General features: G+C 41.7%; 1 protein-coding gene across 28 annotated transcripts in view; it reads right to left on the bottom strand.

The window, feature by feature from the left end:
- Positions 1-21,445, bottom strand: part of Tcf4 (transcription factor 4) — a 344,060-nt gene that overhangs the window by 52,721 nt on the left and 269,894 nt on the right. For all 28 annotated transcript variants that reach the window (XM_021150789.2, XM_021150794.2, XM_029472242.1 and 25 more), the window contains one exon: positions 1,830-1,935. In XM_021150789.2, the coding sequence (XP_021006448.1) occupies positions 1,830-1,935 (106 nt within the window). The remainder of the gene's footprint in view (positions 1-1,829; positions 1,936-21,445) is intronic.

Raw genomic sequence — 21,445 nt, 5'->3', positions numbered from 1 at the left:
ACTGAATAAGCATTTTCCTGAAATACTCTGACAGCTCGATGCATGGGGTGGCAATACACTTTGGATTGTTAACACAGCATATTCTCTTCGATGCAGACTTATAAAAATATGTATTTTACATAAATTATGCTTTTCAGAGTAAATTAATATTTATCACATCCCATGATCTTGGCATAATGTTGTTTTGAAAGAATAGAATTAAATGTGTGCAAATTAATTGTGCTCATCATAAATGTCAACTGGAGGGTTTTTTTTTGAGTATTCATATGCAGAAAAAACAAATCTATTCCCCATAGTTTATGGTTTATGGGGTGAGCTATGGAAAGGCACCCACTGCTTTAATATACCTGGCCTTTTTGTTAGGCACACAGTTCAAGACAACACAGACACACAGAGGGGTTTCATTCTTCTGTGCATTTTCTTGATGAAAACCTGAATCTTGACCTAGTTAATCCTTCAGTTGGCAGCATCTATCAGCATCTGGAGGGCAGTTTCTCCCACTATTTATAGCCCAAGGCAGTGAGCACGTTGTCATAGCACAGAATGCACCCAAGTGACTAGCCTCTGTGCCCCTTTGACAGTTACACCTCAGTCAGGTCACAAAGACAGAGGAGGCCTGTGACCATGAGCTCAATGACGTGCACAACAAATTCTCCCCAATCCCAAGGGACCTATTCAGTTCAGTTTTAGTAGACTTTTGGTAGAACTTCACATGTGAACCAGCCATGAAATGAGCTGACATGGGAGGCAAAGGTGAGTCTCCTTTCTTCACAGTAGTCTTGAGTATACCCTCTGCAATCTCAGTGAGATGCCAAGCAGTTACCTTAGTATTGCTGTCCTGAGTGTGTCCTCATTCCTGTATGTCACTGTCCTGACAGTCCTGTCCCTCTGCATTGATCCATGGCATACCCAAGTAAAGTATGCACATTTAGATAATGGAAGAGTTGTATATTCACAGGAGTTCTTGGTGAACCCTATCTCTGAGCTCAGGGTATCTTGGGACTCAGACCATCGCCACTGGAAGTAAGTAAGTTCCCTAAGCATGGCAAGGATGCAATTTGCAGCTCTGTCTTCTGAACAGACCATTTGTGAAGTAGCTGGTGTTATTTTTACGATCCTGGCCTTTTCCAGTTAGTAGAAAGGAGCTAAGTGACCAGTGATAATAGTATAGGCTCCAGGGACATAGAGCCATCTGTTTTTGACTAAAAACAATGGATAAATGAACCAAGCACACAGCCACTGTCCACCACAAAGCTACAAATCCCTGCCGTGGACTCCCTGTATGCCCTTCAAATTTTTCTTTTACCTTAAATCAATTAGTACGCCTCAGCACGACTTTCACTGTGTGACATTCCAATGGTTCAGTGGGTCACTGAGTCCTCAGTGGAACCCTTGTTCTCCCTTATCCACTACTAAGTAGTTCAAAACTTGATTGATGGCTAGACCCGAGGGGCATCTCTTTTCCTCTTGACAATAATACAAGATCTTCAAAACATACCCTGAGCTGGATGAGACATGTCTAAACATGCACATGTTTGGAAGATGGCTGGGTGATTGAAGACCAACCATCTTGGAAGACCAACAAGGCATTCATTTTATGTGAAGCAATTTAATTTTAACCTATCACAGATCAAAGGGCTTTAATGTAAGAGGAAAAAAAAAAAACCTCTCCAGGTAAGTTCTACTTAATTTGATAAGAAATTCAGTTCCTAAGAAGGGAGGCACTTGTACTCCCTTCTGCTGCTGTCTGTGATTCCATTTCTTTTGCTCTGTATGTAACAAACACTAAATAGCCTGGGGATTTCACAGTAGGCCGAGAAGCACCTTACCTTGCATGAAGAAGGAGCTAGGGAAAGTGCTGGCTGCTGGCTTGGAGGAAGGATAGCCTGGCGAGTCCCTGTTGTAGTCGGCAGTGCTGGCTGAAGGAGCGTAGACCTGAGGAAGGAGAGCCACATGAAATGTGCTTTCAACATTATTCAAAGCAGCTCTTCATCCATGATTTGGTAAGAAGCTGGCACAAAATGCTAAATTCGGATGCTGTAAGATTCTAAACCTGATCCAATCCTAGAAACACTGCCTCCTTTGAATACAGGAAAAACAAAACAAAACAGTGCTGTGTATTTGTGTCAACATAAAATAATCAGGAATGAGATTTTCCAGTCCAGGCGAGAACACTGCAGACCATGTCTCAGTGGTAAATACACTCTGCAGGTCACGGAGTGGCCCCCATAGACAGATTCCTTTCTTTTTTTAAACACAAATGGCCCGTGAGCACGTTAGGGGTAAAACAGAATGTTTGTACTCAGTCTCTCCCCAAAGACAGACCAAACCTCTACCTTTCAATTAAAAATGTCACTTGCAATGGAGAAGGTAGGGAGAAGGTAGGCAGTAGGAGGGAGGGAGCAGGGAGAAAGGGAGAGGGAGAGAGAGAGGGAAAGAAGGAGAGAGAGAGAGAGAGAGAGAGAGAGAGAGAGAGAGAGAGAGAGAGAGAGAGAGAAAAGAAAAAGAAGGAGGAGGAGGAGGAGGAGGAAGAGGAGGAGGAGGAGGAGAATCAGGAATGAGTGATAAGTACATATATACCATGGACTATTAGTCCACACAGTGTCTGCAGAGATGCAGGAAAAAGGCCATTAATTGCCTGAATCACCACCACAGGACCACCAACAATCAGTATGTACACAGGAAGTGGGGGCTGTCTCTTTTTAAGTGCTTATTATATTTCTGTGTACAATAAACTTTAAAAGTGTGCCAAAACCCTAATTTACTTAACATTCGTTTACTGGTCCTCACGGGGCTTGGAGGAAGCAGCTCCTTTTAAAAATAGCCCTTGTGTTTGCTTGTCTGTGTTTCCTTGAAGCAGGACAGCATCACAGCGAAACATGAATTCATAAGGTAGAGTTTAACTTTAATTGGTTCTCTTCCTTGCCTTTTCTGCTAAATATAATCTTTTTTTCTTTTTTCTTTTTTTCATTCCCATTTTCTTTTTGCTCTAAAAGTTCCTCTCTCCAGATGGTCGGAAAGACTGAGCGGCTCATCCTCTTGATGAAAATGGATACCTTCCTGCCTCCATTTTGAAGCAGGCAGCGGCTCACAAACTTGGCAGTGAGCCTACACTGATATTCACAGGTCACAGAGAGAGGAGAAGAAATTCCCCCAACAAAAAGGCAGCAGCGGTATTACCAAAAAAAAAAAAAAAAAAAAGGAATTAAAAAGAAAAAAAAATTTTCATTTTTGCCACGTATATCAAACAAACACCCTAAAAATTATATTTTCTCAGAAGAACCATGACTCATACCATGTAAGCGTTAATACCGGGGTTTAGGATTTCACAAAGGGTAGGTCCATAGAGACAAATGTAGGAAATGTGCCTCTGCATCCATACATCAAATAAATGCTCCACACGCCCTTGAAAATCTGGAGGTCCTGGACATTAAACAAAACAAACCAAGGGCCATTGTTGCTGTGGACAGAGAGGATGTTTTCTTCCTAAGTCATGGAGGGATTTAAGCAGCGTTTTTCATACGTAATTTTGTATTCCATTTTGTAATTTTCGCTATTACTTACATGGATGGATGGTAATTTATTTCTATTTCTAGAGGGTTCGTAATAAGGGACGGAGGAAACACCACATCACTTCTGAAGTATCTTTAAGAAGCAAAGAATGAAAGGCAGGGCAGGAACCAGCCTGGGTTTTTCCTGGGAACTGTACAGTCAACAAACAGGTGGTGCACTACAATTCAGAAAGAGCCCATAGGGGGACTAAACGGGCGATAGAAAGATTCCTCCCACGAAAAGTGCAAAGTTCATTAAGCCACCTCATTCAAGTGTCAGAGTGTACACACTCTGGCTGCTGTATGGTCACTTGCCTCAGCCTGATACTCAGCTGGTCTTAACGTAAGCTGCCTGCACCTAGTATTGCCTTCCACATTTTAGAAACCAATGCACATTTACTGAAAAAAATGGCATTTCATGTTATTTAACTGCCTGTGTGGTAAAAACTAGAATCAACTTTTTGATGATAATTTATAGCTTAATATTAGTAATTATTCTACCACTATTACACTTAAACATGCACAGTAGAACATCAATATGTTTGATCATATTAATATGGTCTCTCCCTCCTCCCTCTTTGTCTTTAAATTCTGGTGAAATTACTTTACACCTTTGAGGAAAGATAAGAAAAAAATTGAAATTAAATTTAGGTATATATAAGACTCTAAATTATGAATAACATAAAATAGCTAAGGGTAACATTGTTTAGGAAAATTCATGGATACTGCCTGGTTGTGAAATAATATGTGCAAGATGTAAAGATTTTAGCATACATTTGGATGTGTAATTTCTGCTATCCTGATAAGCTGTGGCCAACTGGAGACTTGTTTTGTCTTGGATTTCTGAGATAGTTTCTCTCTATTTTGTAGCCCCAGCTGCTCTGAGACTTGGTATATAGACCAGGACGGCTACAAACACAGAGCTCTGCCTCCCAAGTGCTAAGATTAAAGGTGCGCCACCACACCGAGTGGAGATTCTTTATACAAGATGAAAATTTCTGTTAACCAGAAACAACACATGTTTATGATTTTTTGAAGATAGTTTCTATGTATCTTCTAAAACACAAACAACAGCTTACAGCAAAGGCATGACATCACTCTCTTCCCCTTAGGGAGGGCATTTTCTCACATCATGTCATTTTAAGGCAAATGACCTATATTTTTGTTTCTATAAACTAATATTGCACAGATCTGTTTTTGAGAAGTTGACGAGGCTTTCTTTGCTTCAGCTTCCCACCTTCTATTTATTTGCTTAGAGCTAACTGACGGTGGCCCTGGGGATGAAATCTGAGGCATAGCACAACTCAGGGACACATTCTACCCCTTGGCCAGGTGCCAGCCTCCATGCACAAGGAAAACATGAGTCTGAACATTAATACAATTAAAAACTGGAAGTTCAAGTAACTGTTGTAATACGCAGAACCTGCTGGAGCCACACACTTAGTTTTCATTCTTTGTTTCTCATCCTTTGATACGCAATCACTTAGAGTGGCAGTGCAGGTATGTGATGATATTCGCATCAACAGCAATGGTAATGTCCACACTGTTTTAGAATTTAATGACAATGACAGCCAGTGGGCAGCTGCTCTGCTTCTAGTTCACGTGACTATTTTGTCAGTTTCTCAATCTTGGTCCATGTGGCAATTTCCATAAGATGATTTACAATGATATTAATTTCAATAAGAACTCATATATTTGTTAATTATTATTTTTATTATTATTTCTAGGTCAGTAGAAAGATTACTCATCTAACTGGAATTGTTTAAATATCAAATACCAGGGGAGAAAAAAAAATCAGCTCAATTTGAAAGGAAAATTCCCAAATCTATGTAATCTATTTGAGAGATCTCAATAATGAAGCAAAGGAAAATGTCACGAGAAACAAAAGTTCCCAGTCCCCCAGGAAGGCAACTTAGATCAAGAGGACACTGGATTCTCATTGTCCCCCTCAAGAGGAAGGAAGTGTGAAGTATTGCCAAATTAGAACTGGGAGTGTTGGCTGTAGCTAAGAGGCCATCAGCCCTCCACTCAAATTGTTTGGTGAGTGGAGACCTCACGGAAAATAGAGTATAATATATTTCACACCAAAGGTCTGCATCGCCATCCTGTCTCACATTCCCAGACTTAAAGTAAAAATCATAGAACCAAAACTTTAACAATAATCTCCAGGTAACCCTGAAGCAGAGCATGATGGGAGTGTAAAAATAATTTCATTTTACAGAGAGAATTTCTACTGTAGTGTGAGAATGACTGTAAGGTGCACGAGCTGTCGCTCAATGGCTTTTTCCACCAGACTCTCATCAAGAAGAAGATGAGAGTCTGAGTTCATCTGTCCGTTAGAAAGAAAGACCAAACAGGAATGCCCATCCACAAACCAACTGGAGGGGATGTGGTCTGTAGCCCTTTCCCCTCTTGGCCTATGGGTTTCAGCTAGGGAGATGTAAACAGAACGAGGGTTGTAGTTTGTTCACAACCTTGTGTAGAACAGTTTTTGTGGAAGTAGTCCATGATACAGTTCTTCTGCCTTTCACAACGATGAGGCAGGGTGGTATTATCAACAACGAATGCCCTTCATTCATGAAGCTGAACAAAGGTATAGAGTGAGATGGACCGGCCCACATGAGCCTGGTTTGACTGTGAGTTCCATCATTCAACTTTCAACCTCTTGTCTCCCGAGTCCTCTCTGTGAAAGGGGAGCAAGAAGACCTACTATGCATCCTAGCGAGAAGTGAATTGTACCACATGTGTAAAATAACTGGAATAGTCCCTGACACACAGTCAGCATGCCAAAAACAAAAACAAACAAACAAAAAACCCACCAAGTTCTTGTGTTCAGGTCTTGTTGCCACTAGTTTTCTGAAGTGTACAAATGTAAGTTAGAAAAGATCACTCTCCCCCATTGAAAATGTTCTGGATGATAAGACAACGACAGCAGCAGAACTAGTCAACAGAGGGCTCACTGTTAAAACTTCCTTCTTAACGATGAGGTGGTCTCCATTTTTTAAATTTCATTTATTTTTATATATTTCACATTACAATAGAATGCCATCGTTTTCTCTTTCCCTACCCTCCCTTCAGCCCCTCCTCTGAATGGATCGACTCTTTCTTTGATTATTATTGCCACACACATGTCTGTATGCATACATGACCATGTAAACACAACCTGATGAGCCTGTTATTTTGTTGTTCGCCTGTAGGACAAGACATTCTTAACTATCAACATGAGCTACACTTTTAAGGCCGTTTACAGAGAGTCTTGTGGGAATCTCAATACTCCTTTTTTCCTCTATAGCAGTTTATTTGCATATTGTAAAGCAACCTTATTGTGAAACCATGCATATGAAAAGTAACATGCTTCCTGGAGGGGAAATTATAACTCAGAAGAGCAGAGAAGACGGCTGCAGACCATGCAGTACGGCGGTCAGTGGTCACTGCATGCCATGGATGATAGCCACTATATTGTACAGTAGGTCTGTGCTGTCCCTTAATATTACCTGATTCCGCAAGTAAAATGAGAAAATGTCATTTCCAATGAGGGATGTGATGGGCAAAACTGCCTGAGGCAGGAACTAAAATGGCACAATGATGTCAGAACCTCACTGGGAGTTACTGTATGACCCACGATGGACAAAATTGTTACATTGTAACAGTGTCACAGGTGCCCCAGTGCTGGCTTGGCATCTTGACGCTGCTCTATTCCCTCTGAGCTCTGACCTCAGGAGATCTCCCACTCCTTCTCAACTGGGACAACCCAGCATTCACACAAGAAGTGTTTGGCGTATGCTTTGGGTCTGGTGACCTTGGTGCGGCCTTTGAAGCCTCCTAGCTGGTCATCACTCAGCCAGAAAGCAGAACCTCAACCCCTACACCATTTCTTTCAAGGAGATGGCTTCCAGATAGAAGAAAGAACACCTGAAGAGCAAGATGGCATGTAAATTCACAGGCATGTGATGGGCAATGGTAGGTTCCATGAGGCCAAGTTAAAGCCAAACTGTTAGCTGACCCACAGAGAAACAAGAGGAAGAAGCACTTGAGGAACCAGTCTGGAGACTAGATACATACAGGCTTGGCAGGTCCTGGAATTACTCAGCTGTGAACTGGACTCACAGGGTTCAAATTTCAACTGAACTCTTACAATTCATTGAGAAAATATGACAAAGTGATTTGTCTCCTGGAGCCTTGGTTTCCTAGTTCATCAAATGGGGCAGTTATCACCGTGATGGGGAGTGCTGACCCACCAATCATAATCCTTAATAAATCACAGTCACCTCATAAATGCCCGGAATTTTCACTTTGTCAGATGTTTCCTGCTTGCCTTCCAACAATGTGTCTCGAAAAGTGCTGTCCAACATATTTGTCACTAGGAACCTAAGGTTATTTTGACTGAACTTCGTGAAAATGAAACAATGTGCAGTTGTCAGTCACACTGGCCATGTTTCAGATGTCCAGCAGCAATAGATGGCCATTGGTTACCATAGTGGACAGCACCAGCCCAGAACTGTCTTTCTGTAAAACATCCTGCCCAACAGCGTTAGGTAGAGGCAAGACTGTCCACAGGGAGTGTCTGGGCATATTGCAACCCGCTATAAGGAGATCTACCTCAGCAACAACAGCTTAGCTATGACTCATTTTATCCCAGGATGCAGAAGCTGTCTTGGTGAGCTGGTGGTGGGAGAGGCAAACGCTAGGTCTCCCTGATATAGGGCAGGCAACTGGTACACATCAGTGTTGGTCTGATGAGGTAGTTGATGGGGCACTGCAACCAGTGTCTTTCTCATTTTTGAAGTCCTTTGTACTGCTGCATACTGGAGTCCTTTTTGTTCTTCTTTCATAACCATCTTCTAAAATGATTTCAAGCTGTGCCATGTTAAGCACACATGGAAGAGGAGCTGTGAGCCTAGATCTCTGCCTACATTGGGACTGGAACTCATGAACCGCAAGTTCACTTTGGGCCACTGTTGGTTCTGATGAAGGAATTACAGTTGGACATGTACTGTTGTTTTTATTTTTTAAAACAGTAAAAGGCTTCTACGTTTTTCCAATTAGTTTTCATATTACAGTGATTGGGTCCTCTTACCCTAGTCTCTGCTTTTATGGCCCTGTTTCCCTCAGGACAATCTTTTATATCAGTTCTTTACTTTCTCTTGTTGTGTCACCTCTATACCCACTGTCCTCTGTCACACTTCCTGACTCCATGCTTTCAAAGCTCTATTGAGTTCAACCTCATTTTGCAAAATGGGCAGCAGCTAGAAAATGTCTCCAGGTATGCATACAGTAAGGTGACTCTTCCTGTATGAAGTATCCTCTTCCAAAGGCTACTCTAGCATCCAGACTTGAAATGGCCCAGCAAGATAGTAATGAAAGTTAACAGACTCAAATGCCAGCTCAGGCACATGGAAAGGCAGTTAACCACACAAGAACTCAAAACCTCCGAGACAAGAGCAAACTCTAGGATGTACACCCCTCCTGGAGATACATTTTTCAGTTTGCACTGCGAATGCAAGGAATCTTGAAAGATGAGGACAGGAGGACTCTTCCTCCACATCCAAGTGATGATTAAGGACCACACTGCAATGCAATCGCAGTAGTTACATTTGGAGAGGCAAACACTAATGCATGCAAATCTCTATGGACACATCTTACATATGGAAAAACACATGCAGGTATGAGATAATGACATTGCAAAGATCTTATTTCTAACTAAGAGCCTTAAAATTTTCAAAGGAACTATTTAAATAGTTCTACGTATTCTTAATTGATTCAAAGTGAAGACTTTGATTTCCCAAACTGTGTTTATTGCCATTCTGGAACTCAAGTGGGAGTGGGTAGGTCATGGGAGAATATTCCATGACTAGTCATGCATATAAAAAACTCACCAAATATATGTGATACATCTATATATTTTTTTGCTACTATCAGAACAATATCCTCTTCCATTCTATCAGATTACATCACAAAACATAGGAGACAGAGAATCTGCATGTATTTCCCAAAGGAAATCTTTGAACATGTTAACATATTTAAAATAATTTCCCACAAGCACACATCCACACCCTCGGTCAGAAACATCACATATCAATGCCCCTTCCAAGTAGTAGCAGAACCTTGATTATTTCATGAATAATGAAACCTGAAATGAAATCCTTTAAATTAATTTCAACCAGTAGATTTGTTTTTTTTTTTTCCTCACCAAGTAAATTTTCATTTTCAGGTTAAGGAGTAAGAGATAGACAGTGTTTCTATCCCTTTCTTTCTTGTGTCATTGTCAATCAAAGGACACGTTGGAAATACCAGAAGGATGCAGAAGGCAAAAGGAGAGAGGGGGAAGGGTCTCAGTAGTGCTCAGACAGCAGGTGGACAGACAGCAGTCAGTACCCTCCTGTCTAAGCCACTGTGCCCAGCCTGGTAGGACCTCTGTGCCCACACAGATGACAGCCTCATCGATGCTAAAGTGTGTGCCTTTCACCCACAAATTGAAACAAACCTGGCTAGCCATCTCTGTCTTATTTTTTCTCTCTCTAAATAAAAAGGCAAGGCTATCGCTCCCACTCTTTCTCCTATGGATAACTTTAGAATATTTCCCCAAATCTCTGAATCACACCTTTGACACATATAGAGATGTCCTGGAGTGGGGAGCTAGGTGGGGACATACCAACAGCAACAAAATCCCTGCTTTCATCCATAAAGAAGCCCACTTGAGACAGAATTACTACTGCCAACAGGGTAGTCACATTGCGCCTTAGCTGTTTACACTGACCAGTGCTTTCAGAAAGCATTTTTCCACTTGGGGTTACTGAAACCCTGAGGCGGTAAAATGGCCAGCAGAGACTGGGTAGGTTTTTTTTTCTGCTATGATGTCACATACACATTTGAGAGTCTGTCTGCACATACCATGCTATTGAAATCTCACAGCCACTCCAGCCGTAAGACAGGCATGGGTTATCAAAGAGAAATCAAGGAGAGCAGTTAATAATGGTGTCTCCTCTTTGACACAATTTTCCACAACTGCAAAGAGATCCATTTCCAAGGCCTGCGAGAATCCAAGTTCTTGTCACAGCTGACAGGGCCAACAGACGATGATGCACACCGTTGACATGTCACTTCTGATAGGCCAGGCATGGCTCCAGCCAAATTGTGCATATAATTTTGTTTCACTCCCTTAGTCTATTGTTTTATTCCCTTTCCAGTTTCACAGATAAGGACTGTGAGACCCAGAGAGTTGAAGTGACTGAAGTGCTCAGTGTCATAGTTATGACATAATTATGACTCAGACAATTAAGTGGCATATTTGAGATGCACAATTGTGTGGTTCTCTTTCAGTCTTGACACTTTAAACAGTGTGATGTGATGGTAAGTTTTGATGGTCGTGCACTCTCCAAAGTGACTGATGATGTCACTCCTACCAAAAGCTTTGCTGAGTCCTGGCCTGGCAGCCATTTTGCTCGCAAAGGACACAGGAAGGAGGTTTTTGACAGTGGAGCTCTTGGGAGCTGCTACAAGAAACATGATTTCCGGAATGAGGTTGTAGAAAAAAACAAAAACAGTAGGTATACATACAGAGCTGCTCATCGGCTCAACAGACACAGAGACAGAGAGACAAAGTCATCTGCTAAGAGTTTCATGGGATGTAGTGATGGAAATAATCCAGGACTAAATACAAGGACAATAAGAAGATAGAACATTATCATCCATGTACTAAAAAACAAGTGTGGACCCAACCTTGCCTGCATGCACTAGCCTCTAGCTCCAATACTTCATTTTATTTTTATAATCACAGTTCTCCTGCTCTTGGCACTAACTGAGCAGACGATGTAGTTGCTATTGCATTCAACTCAGTATACCACAAAAATGCCCACTGCCAACATCATGAGCGCCTTAGCTTGAACTGCAAGTGTCTTAGACTTATGGAGTTACTCTCTCAAGAACACTGACATGCTCCAAACTGGGTCCAGTTGAAATCAGACTTCTTCCTGGTTCTGTGCCTTACATCACTCATTCCCACGGGAGTTGGCTTCATCACAGGCTCAGGATTGGCACAGAGAAACCACTGTGGATGCTAAGCACATCACAGCTCTTTAATATGTTCTCAACACCTAACTAAGTTGTTACCCAACTTCTATTTATTGCATGTTCATCAGAAAATTAAAGGTGATGTTAAGAAGATCCTGATGAATGATCAAACTATATTTCATCTCTCTGGTTGGTTCATATCTTCAATAGCTATAACTCTACCATAGGCTGTATCTTTATTCACAGTAATAACAACAAACTCTTGATCTCCAGGTATATATAACAGATCATCTCCTATCTCAATGCTTTCCTCACCTTCAGCAGCCAAATGGTATTTTTCTGATGACAAGTACTGTGTCATTAGGAGGTGTTGAAACAGCAAAATAGTGTGTGTTGTATCTGCCAATAAATTGCTCTGTGACCTCTAAAGATACTTTTTTTTTCCCTCAGTTACATAAGGGCTGCAGATCTTCCCCAGGAAAGGAATTTCTGTGACTCTACAATAATGACATAAATGAACTCTTACTCCAATGGTGATCATTGCCTTTTATCCTATACTGCAGTGGCCTCCAAGAAAATCGTCTCAGGCTATTGGTGTACATGGCCACAGAAATAATGTTAAAAGCAGTATTTTTTTTAAAGGCAAATATGTTTGGGTCTATGTGTGAATGTATAGTGCCTACAGAGGTTCAAATCTTACCAAATGTGCTCATGGAAGCATGAATAAAAGATTACAGAAGAAATACATATCAGAGTAAGAGTAATATTATATCAACATAGGGAAAAATAGACATTTCTTGGTTTCACCAGAATAGATCTCAACTTCTTGTTGTATTTATTATTGGGGTTCCTTTAGAAAAGAAATGCTAGGAACACCATTCCCTACTTCTTCCATTTGAACCTTAGTACATGGGTTAATGGCAATAGCATAGAAATTTAGAAAAGGGACTAGCTCAAGTGTGGGTACCATTAGATGAATAAATCCACCCCAGTCCCGAAGACTTAGGTCAAGGCATATGACTATGAAGAATAAGAACTGGAAGCTCTGGAAATATTTCCATGGCCACAAGACCATTACTTAGTACATCACTACCCATCTTTTGGAAGCAGTGCTACAGTTCCTTAGAAAGGATGAGAGGAAAATGACAAAGGAATAAGGAACAAACAGGGTGGAGAGAGAAGGGGGCAGTGGATGAGAAAATGTGAATGATTTCATACTTTGACCCTGGGAACCCCTAAAGGAGCAATCTCTACTTCTCTGAATCCAGATGCCTTCAGTTATTTTGCCTCCACAGAGTAAGTACAAACGGCCACCATCCCCAAGTGGCCAATTCCTGTTAGGAGGTGAGAAGAGGCACGAAGAAGTTGTTTCAAACACAAATAGAGGGTCACAGTTTCAGAAGAAGTGACCCAAGAAAGAAAGATGTCAGTGAGGTTATGTACTCCAAGGGAAACTCAGAAGCTTCGAGTGTGCAGTGGCCTTGGTGGCCACACGCTGCGTGCTTGTATACTCACACACAGTTACACATTCAACTTAACTGCATAAAAGAAAATTAGGTAAAATTTTATGGTTGATCGAGTTGTCTCAGAATGACTGTGAAAAATAATACGTCTTTATAGTTTGAACCTTGAACAATTATCTATCCAAGTGGTGACCATCCTACTCATGGTGTACCATTTCAAAATATCAGCCAAGATACGGGGTGTCTAAACATCCCTGTTGTCATACAACGGAATGAGGCTAGGAATCAGACTATATCCTACATCTTTTCAGTCCAAACTGCAGGTGAAACATGACAGCCCTTAGTCCAAATAGCCTTACAAATTACCAATGGTCTAGGCTACCTAAAGAATAGCTTTCATAAGTAAATGATATTTCCTGATGGAGAGTAGAATTACCAAACAAACTCTATGCTATGTTTTGAAGCATCTCATTTGACACTGACTGACGTTTCACACAGATGTCTTTGTCTCCTGCGCACCAAGAGAATTGTTATGAACACTGAGTCTCCAATATGCTAGAGTTCCGAACAGCCATGGTACACTGCAAAACTATTACCCCTTCTCCCCTTTCACTGAGCTGAAAAAAATGTAGGAATTATCTTTTTTTTCTGTTAAAACATATGGCCCTAACTACTTTCAACAGAAAACAAAGGCATGAAATAATTACCAAATGTAGGACACTCTGTGGCACAGATTGAAATGAAAAAAAAAATTGGTATGCAAATTGTCAACATATATAGCCAATCAGCTTCCTCTCTGTTACTTATTTCAGTGCCCACCTCCATGTTTCCCCACGCTAAGGGAAAAGTTTAGATAAAGTCAACCAGCCATAGTTCCCCAGCTTAACTCGGAGCAGAGCTTCCAGCTAGCACAGGGCTGGAAGCTTCTGTATGTACTAAAGACAGTCAAGGAAACTATTCAATAAGGACCAAGTTAGTCAAAAATTTCTTAAAGGAAGTGAGGGATTAAGGGCCTAATGTTTCTGACAAGAGACCATGCAATAGAAAAATAAGGAGTCAACATGATTAGCTTGTGTCCTCAGGCACAGTCAAAATATCCTTAAGTTAGCTTTCTTTAATAGTGAGATTTCAGATATTTTTTCATAAAATGAAATTTTTCTTAATTTTAGAGATTAATAGTTTAAAGATTTACTACCAGTGATCTTAGTAATATTCTCAAATAAGGTCACTGTAAATAAATGTAAACAATAATCATTTCTTTAACAATACAATAACAGTACATATGCTCCTTTGAGTTCTAAGAAATGCAATTTTTAACAGGCATCTTATTTTGTTTAATAACCTTGAATTTTCAAAGTAGAAAGGTAAAATCCAGATGATTTCTTAATATGGACAAAAGGGAAACAGCTCAAAAATGTTAATCTTTGTTCATATAATTAGCAAAGATTAGGTCTTCTGTCTGGAACTTCCTAATCAATAGGCAGATAGATTTAAAAAATTGATATGCATGTATTAAATATAAAATATGTATATGTGTCTGTGTATAAGATGATGTCAAGGATGAGAGCTTATAAAACGTGGGCAGATGGGTGGGAAGTTTCTCTGGGGTCATGAAGGTAAGAGCCAATTTGCCATGATGGTTCAGCATCCTGAACATACCAAATACACCTGAATCGATAGGTTCATCCTGGTTAATTTTAGGTTATATAAATTTTACCGTAACTAAAAAATCCACCAACCAACCAACCAACCAAAACATCTAAAACAATACATGCCAGGTTTGTAACTTGCACACCATCCCTAAGAAAAGTTCAGACCCGTGTGTAGGAAGACAGACTGTGGACCATAGTTCTACAGTGCTCAAGTTTGCTGTCATTTCTTACACTGACAATTTAGATAAATAAAGTAGCTAGCGTTAGGAACAGAAGCTGCCTGTCCACTGGAATTCAAACTGTCCTCTCACTCAAGTTACTCACAATCTCTGTCAGCAGGATCAATGTTGGTCCCATCTAAGGAAATGAGCATGCCTTTGTTTCTACCATTGGTCTTACAGCATTAGCCATGAGGACTGGCCACTGGAAGCAGGAGAGCATCTTTCTGAATTTGGCTCTATCACCAAGGACTTGACCACGGGTAGGCCATCTCTTCTCGGTGTCATGTGACACTCATTGGGGAATGGGACTATATTATGAAAATGTCAGATCTCAGGATATCGTGCTTGCACAGCCTGAAAACATTTTTGATGGTTTTCTTTAATTGAAAACTTCTTGATATGTAGGCAATTTACTCTTCTCTTTCCCCAAACAAGTCTACGGAGGAACTGGGTATTTGTGAGTGACGTCAGGAGTGATGTGGACCAAATAACCTCCTGACAAAGACTATTTCAATAAATGTTATGGGAAGGTTTTAGCTTCTTAAGCTTCCTTAGCTCTTTTTTTTTTTTTTTTCCCCGAGACAGGGTTTCTCTGTGTAGCCCTGGCTGTCCTGGCACTCACTCTGTAGACCTGGCTGGCCTCGAACTCAAAAATTCGCCTGCTTTGCCTCCCAAGTGCTGAGATTAAAGGCGTGCACCACCACGCCCAGCTGAGGCTGCGTTTTTTGAGCATGACCAAAGCAAAGGCTCTCTTAGAGTTGAGAGCCAATAAAGTGTGCCAAATAAATAAGGAAAACAAAGTACAGGAAAACAAACCTTCCCCGCTTGCAAGACTCAGGCATCAGATTAGCAGCATCGAAGGGTCTCCCCAGAATCCTTCCTCATTCAGGAAAACTGTTTTCAGACTCATGAATGGGGTTTTTAGGGGACCATAGGTAAGAACGCCTGTCCTTCCATGAGGGAGAAGACATCAGATAGAGGTAACACAGCTGATAAAGAAATTAGGTTGGCATTGTACAGCTGTCCCCAAACTGACCTGCAAAAGGCATTCACTAGCGTAGGGTCTGTGGATCTGACTTGCTGTGTCTGTGGTATGTGGAACTTCAGTTGCTCCAACCCATATTCTCAGAACAAGATTGCATGAAGCCACAACCAATCACAACCTGATCCACCATGTTAATCCTCTTGCCCCACTCCAGTCTGAAACTAAACCAGATCCATAAGCTAGGAAGTTATGGGACACTTGGGGGTGTCTTCTATATGATGAGAACGTAGAACCAGGGTTCACTGGTTAGAAGACAGCACAGAACACAACTCCTAGTTACATGCACTCTCTAAAAGAGTGCTCCCTTTCCCACCTCTATTTTTTTTCAGGGATGCTCCACTCCCATACCCCTTCATCTGATGTCCAGACCACTATTCTGGCATTTATACATGATCCGCCTCACTGGTAGCTTGCTTTACCCCCCATATATTTCATGCAGCAGGTTGGGTAATTCTTTCTATTGCCACCCTCCTATTTTCCCTAGTAAACAAGAGGTCAGGTAGTTATCTTCCAGTTAATATTTTTGTGTTTTGCTGCCTTGGTTCCCATTTGACTTCCATTCCTCCAAGTATGGAAAAGGTGCCCTTGTATAAGACCCTTCTGAGACCCCAGTTTCCCCACGATCAGCATTATCAGAGTACCCTAGAGATATCTACGACTTTCTTCTATCCACCTTGTTTAGTTATAATCTAGCACTCGTTCATACTAGACCTGAACTGAATTTTCAGGGGAATTGCTTAGCTGTCCTGCAAAGTTTCCAGTCGCCCTCAGAATAAAGAACTTAGGGAAAATACATTCAAGTATTTTTTTTTAAAGCATCCAAAATAAGTCCTCCCTAAATAGGAAAGATGAAATCTACTGCCTCCTAACTTCAAACTGATAATCTTAAGTGAGAAAGCTAGTCCAAAGAGCAGATACAGGATTTCAGCCAAGTGCATGTCAAAGACTTACACTTGGGGGAAGAAGCCTGAAGCTCTGGCTATTTTTGTTCCCTGAATTCCCTGTGTTCTGCTCCTGCACTTAGAGCCAGATGCTGAAGCACACACTATCAAGGAGAGAGGGTACAAGGGCTCTGAGGATTCTGCAGTTGTCCCAGGATTCAGAATCCATAATGTTAGCACTGGTGAGTACAGTACATGAGAGGGAACAAAAGTGTCCACTTCTCGTCTCTCTTCGGAACTCAGGCAGAGAAGAGAGCAAAGACTCCCAGCTAGGATCTGAGAGGGGTAGTTCAGCATCCAGCTTCCACGACTGCACAGCTGAACCAGGAGATGGTTCATTATCATCCATTTTGACTGCCCCTAGGTTTTGGCTTCTGTTTAACCAGCAAATTTATGTTGGTGCTGGTTTTCCAATACTAACGCCTTTCCTCTGTGATGTATCAGTTACATCAAAGAGGACCAGCTCAATGTGACTGCTCTTAAGGTGAGGATCTCTGGTGTTTTTCTAAAAAGGTCTGATGTCAGCCAACTGGGTTCGAAAATGCTAAGATTTGCATTTTTCTTAAAATGTGATGCTATTTTTGAGCTTCTAATTGGAAAAAAATTAAACTGCAAGCAATTAAGTGTGGAGGAGCACACCAAAGGTGGCTTCGATTTGGGCATCTGGTAAATTGATTTGCCATTGAACCGGGAGGCTAATATTAGGAATGGGTGAGCCAAGCCATGTTTTGTGTTTGTTCAGTGTCTCATACTAGTTTTTCAAATGTCATGGGCTCAGCAAAACCCAAAACACATTTTCTCAGCACTTCTCCCTTCTTCAATCCATGTGTATTTTGAGGGAACTTTTATTCATATGTTTCTGATTTATTTACATGCAAGTCATCAGAACGTTGTTTTATACTTGCTATTTGATGTCCAGGAAGCCCGTTGAGCCTTTCCTTTGAGGTTTTTTCCCTCCCCGCCCACCCCAGGATCAGGAAGCAATGATTTGCAAACAGTAAGAGAGTTGGAGGGGAAAAAAAAAGATGCTCATCACAATCTTCCATATTTCTCCTCAAAGCTTCAAATTCTGTTCAAAACTCAGATTGTATTAAGTCTGAGTCTAGTTCTAACTTGGCAGACTGTATTTTGGTATTCCTAACTGTCCTTGAAGTTACCAATCTCTTCCCTGTGCACATGAAAGCGCACACTTGCCGTGGGTACCACAAACAGATCTTAAGGAGAGACAGCAAGCTGTTTGGGATGAGCTGATTCAGGGTGTAACCTGGTATCTGTGGAAAGCCCTCGGCCTCCAGAAAGAGAGCTAAGAAGCCAGGCACAGGGCTTCCCAGGCAGGAGACCTTCACTCTTCACTCCAACTTACAAAATGAACACCAGATCACTCACGTATGGCTTGGTGGCTGTTTACATATATTTAAAAACACTTATACCTCTATACATATTTCCCCATTTGTTAATAACTAGAAATAAATGAATGAATTAGGTAAGTACCCAACCAAATAGTCTTTTTTAAAAAGAATTCTCAAGGATGTACAGAATTTGTAGAGAGGTATAATACAGCTATCCAAAAGGCAGCTTTTCTCTTTCTTTAATATGAATAAAGACACTGTGTATTGGAAACACATAGGGAGACTTTTCATACACTAACATCATTTGTGTTACAATACAGTTGACCATTTCAACAGCTACACTGGGGTCAGACTGTATAATTCCAGATCAGATATTAAGAGCTGTTGATAGCTATTTTGTTGTCCACTTTTAAAAGAATTATATATAAAACAGGACTGTGTCCTTGGTTAAGTTTTTCTAAATTTCAGAATTTCAGGCTGGACACCAAATGAGTATTGGACAAGAAGCAGACAGGCAGTCTGGGGTGGCACCTGCTGCATCTGTGGTGTTCTCACACACTCAGGGCCACACTTTCCATCTGACTCTGTCCTCAGGGCGGGTAGCTAGATTACCAATGTTGGGTACTCTGAGGCAATCTTGAGAGATGTTTTACCCATACCCACTTCGAGGTGGAGAGAGCTCTCTTCCAGAAAGTTCTTTTCTATTTCCATTTGGTGTTAGGATTGAGAAGACTCAAAACTGTCTTCTCAAGTCATCTCTCTCTCCAGCACAGCTGCTGTTAAGTGACCTGGCATCTTCCAAGACAAACCAGCAACCTGTGCACAGGTCTGTTTGCAGCAATGAACCACTGTTGCTGTGTATTTCAGGGAAGCAGTACACACACACACACACACTGTTGTTATTAAGTAACCACATAGGACTTTTACATACAAAGCAGCTAGCAATGGTACAAACAATAAGTAGCAACATTTAATCTTTATGTATGTGTACATTGAATGACTCAAATATCCAAATAGCAGCTTTTAAAGTTATGTGACTAGAGTAAATCAAGGAATCACTAGGTGCTTTGAATGTAGACATATCCTAGCATATAAGATTACAAGATCAAAAATCAGCACCATTTTCAAACACCTAAAGACTCAGTTGACAAAGTGAGGAGAAGGCTTCCACACAGAAAAGAAATAGGCTTTAAAAAAATATACCTAAAAACATTATAACCATCAGAAAGATATGCTTGCTTCTCTACAGAATCAACATCTCCACACCAGTCAGGTTCATGGCTTTTTGAATGGCATAGCAAAGCCTTGACATGCAAAAAGTGGTCTACAGAGAACTAACAATTTGATGCCCCACCCCCACCTGTGCCCACTCTGAGACAGGGTCACATTGTATAGCCCTGGAATTCAATATGCAGACCAAGTTGGCCTAGAACTCAGAGATCTGCCTGCTTCTGTTTCCCCCACCTTAGGATTAATAGCCCCGAGCCACCACAGCTAGCCAACCTTACATTTTTGCAAAAACAAATCTTTATTAGGGAATACAGTTTTGGTTATTGTGATTAAGGGTGTTCCTGTTAATAGAAACACACCAAAGACATCATGTTGCCTTTCAGCCTATGTAAACTATTTACTATGCGTTTTGTTCTCAAATGTAATAGTGGATTGTATAAATAGGCAATTTCTCCTTGATGGGCTACCAGTCTCTGGAGCAGAGTATGTGGAATCTGAAAGCATCACAGAAAATGTTTCCTGGGCAGCATGAAACATGTCTGTAACGCTCTTTCCCCCCACTTCCCACTAGAACTTCCCTTGGCCTCTCAGAGATGCAGTGTCTACTGGGCAGCAGTAATGATGAATCTCTTCCTGGGCACCCCCCTACCCCTACCACACTGTCTCTAATCCAGTGGGGGAAGATAAGGTGTGTGGCACACAGGTCTCCAAGCATCTCTTTTCCACGGGAGAAATACTTGGAGAAATTATTTTTCCCCATCTTAGGGCTAATGATGCATGGGCAGATAGAATCTGATAGAATTTTACATCATGCCCCTGCCCCTTTGTAGCATGAGCTCAAACAAATTCTAAGAACTGTCTTTTTACACCACACACACACACACACACACACACACACACACACACACACACATCTACTGCTACTATTTTTCAGTGTCACTTCAATGTTTAACAACCTGACATTAAAAAAATAATGTTCTTTGCTTCTAGGGGAGGGACCTGATCCTCACCCCCACTTGTTTGTAACTTCAGTCTGTGTCTGACCATCTAGATGGAATGACCTGTTCTAGGATTTTAACAGACCAGTGGACAATCCTTTTTGTTTGTTTTAATTAAAGGTCCTTAATGTGGGCCACATGTTTCTCTTGGTGATTTGGACATGCCGAGGAGGAGGAAGAAGAGAAGAACGGGGAGGAGGAGGAGGAGGAGGCAGGGCAGGGGGAGCACAGGGGTGGAGAGGTAGGGGATGGTGGGGAAGAGGAGAAGGTGGGAGCTGGTGGATGATGAAAAGACCAGTTCCACAAGCAAAGCACATTAGCAACCCAGAGTGGAAAGGGCCGGAAGGAAAACCCACCCACCTCACCCCAGTGCTCATTCTATCAACCTGCAATTGCGGCAATCAAAACCATATGTCGGTTCTTCCAGATCTTTCTCACAGGACAAACATGCAAAGGGCCTCAGGCCTGGCGTTGCCATCAAATGGTAATTGATACCATATGAACCACAAACTAGAAAAGCACATGCAAACAGCAACCTCTCTCTCTTTCTCTTTCTGTGCAACCCCTCCCCCCGCCCCCCACAGCCCTTGCTCAGCCCCTTGAGAGGGATGAAATTGCAGGTCTTTGCTGGGCTGCTAAGTGCACCATACACTGCGAAAAACAAGTGTACGGAGGCCTCAGGAACCACCTGTAAATGAGAGAGAGGGGAGGGGGGTCCAAGAGCCAAGAGGGCGGCCCAGGGAACAGGCAGAGGCTAAGGGTCACCCCGGGTTAACGCAAGGTCATTGATCATGCGGGGGTAAAACAGGCACAGGTGTGAAGCCGATCACAGGCCTGGCGCAGGAAATGACCCTCTGGTCCCTCTGCACATCCGGCCAGGACAAGCCTGTTCCTGCTACAGCCACATCTGTCTTCCTTTCCTCCAGCCAGTGAGAGATTAGGAAAGTGGAAACCACTCCCCAATTACAAGGCAATTAGAAGCAAA

Source organism: Mus caroli, chromosome 18 (genome assembly GCF_900094665.2).
Source record: "Mus caroli chromosome 18, CAROLI_EIJ_v1.1, whole genome shotgun sequence".
Taxonomy (NCBI): domain Eukaryota; kingdom Metazoa; phylum Chordata; class Mammalia; order Rodentia; family Muridae; genus Mus; species Mus caroli.
This window is presented reverse-complemented; position numbering and strand designations above follow the sequence as displayed.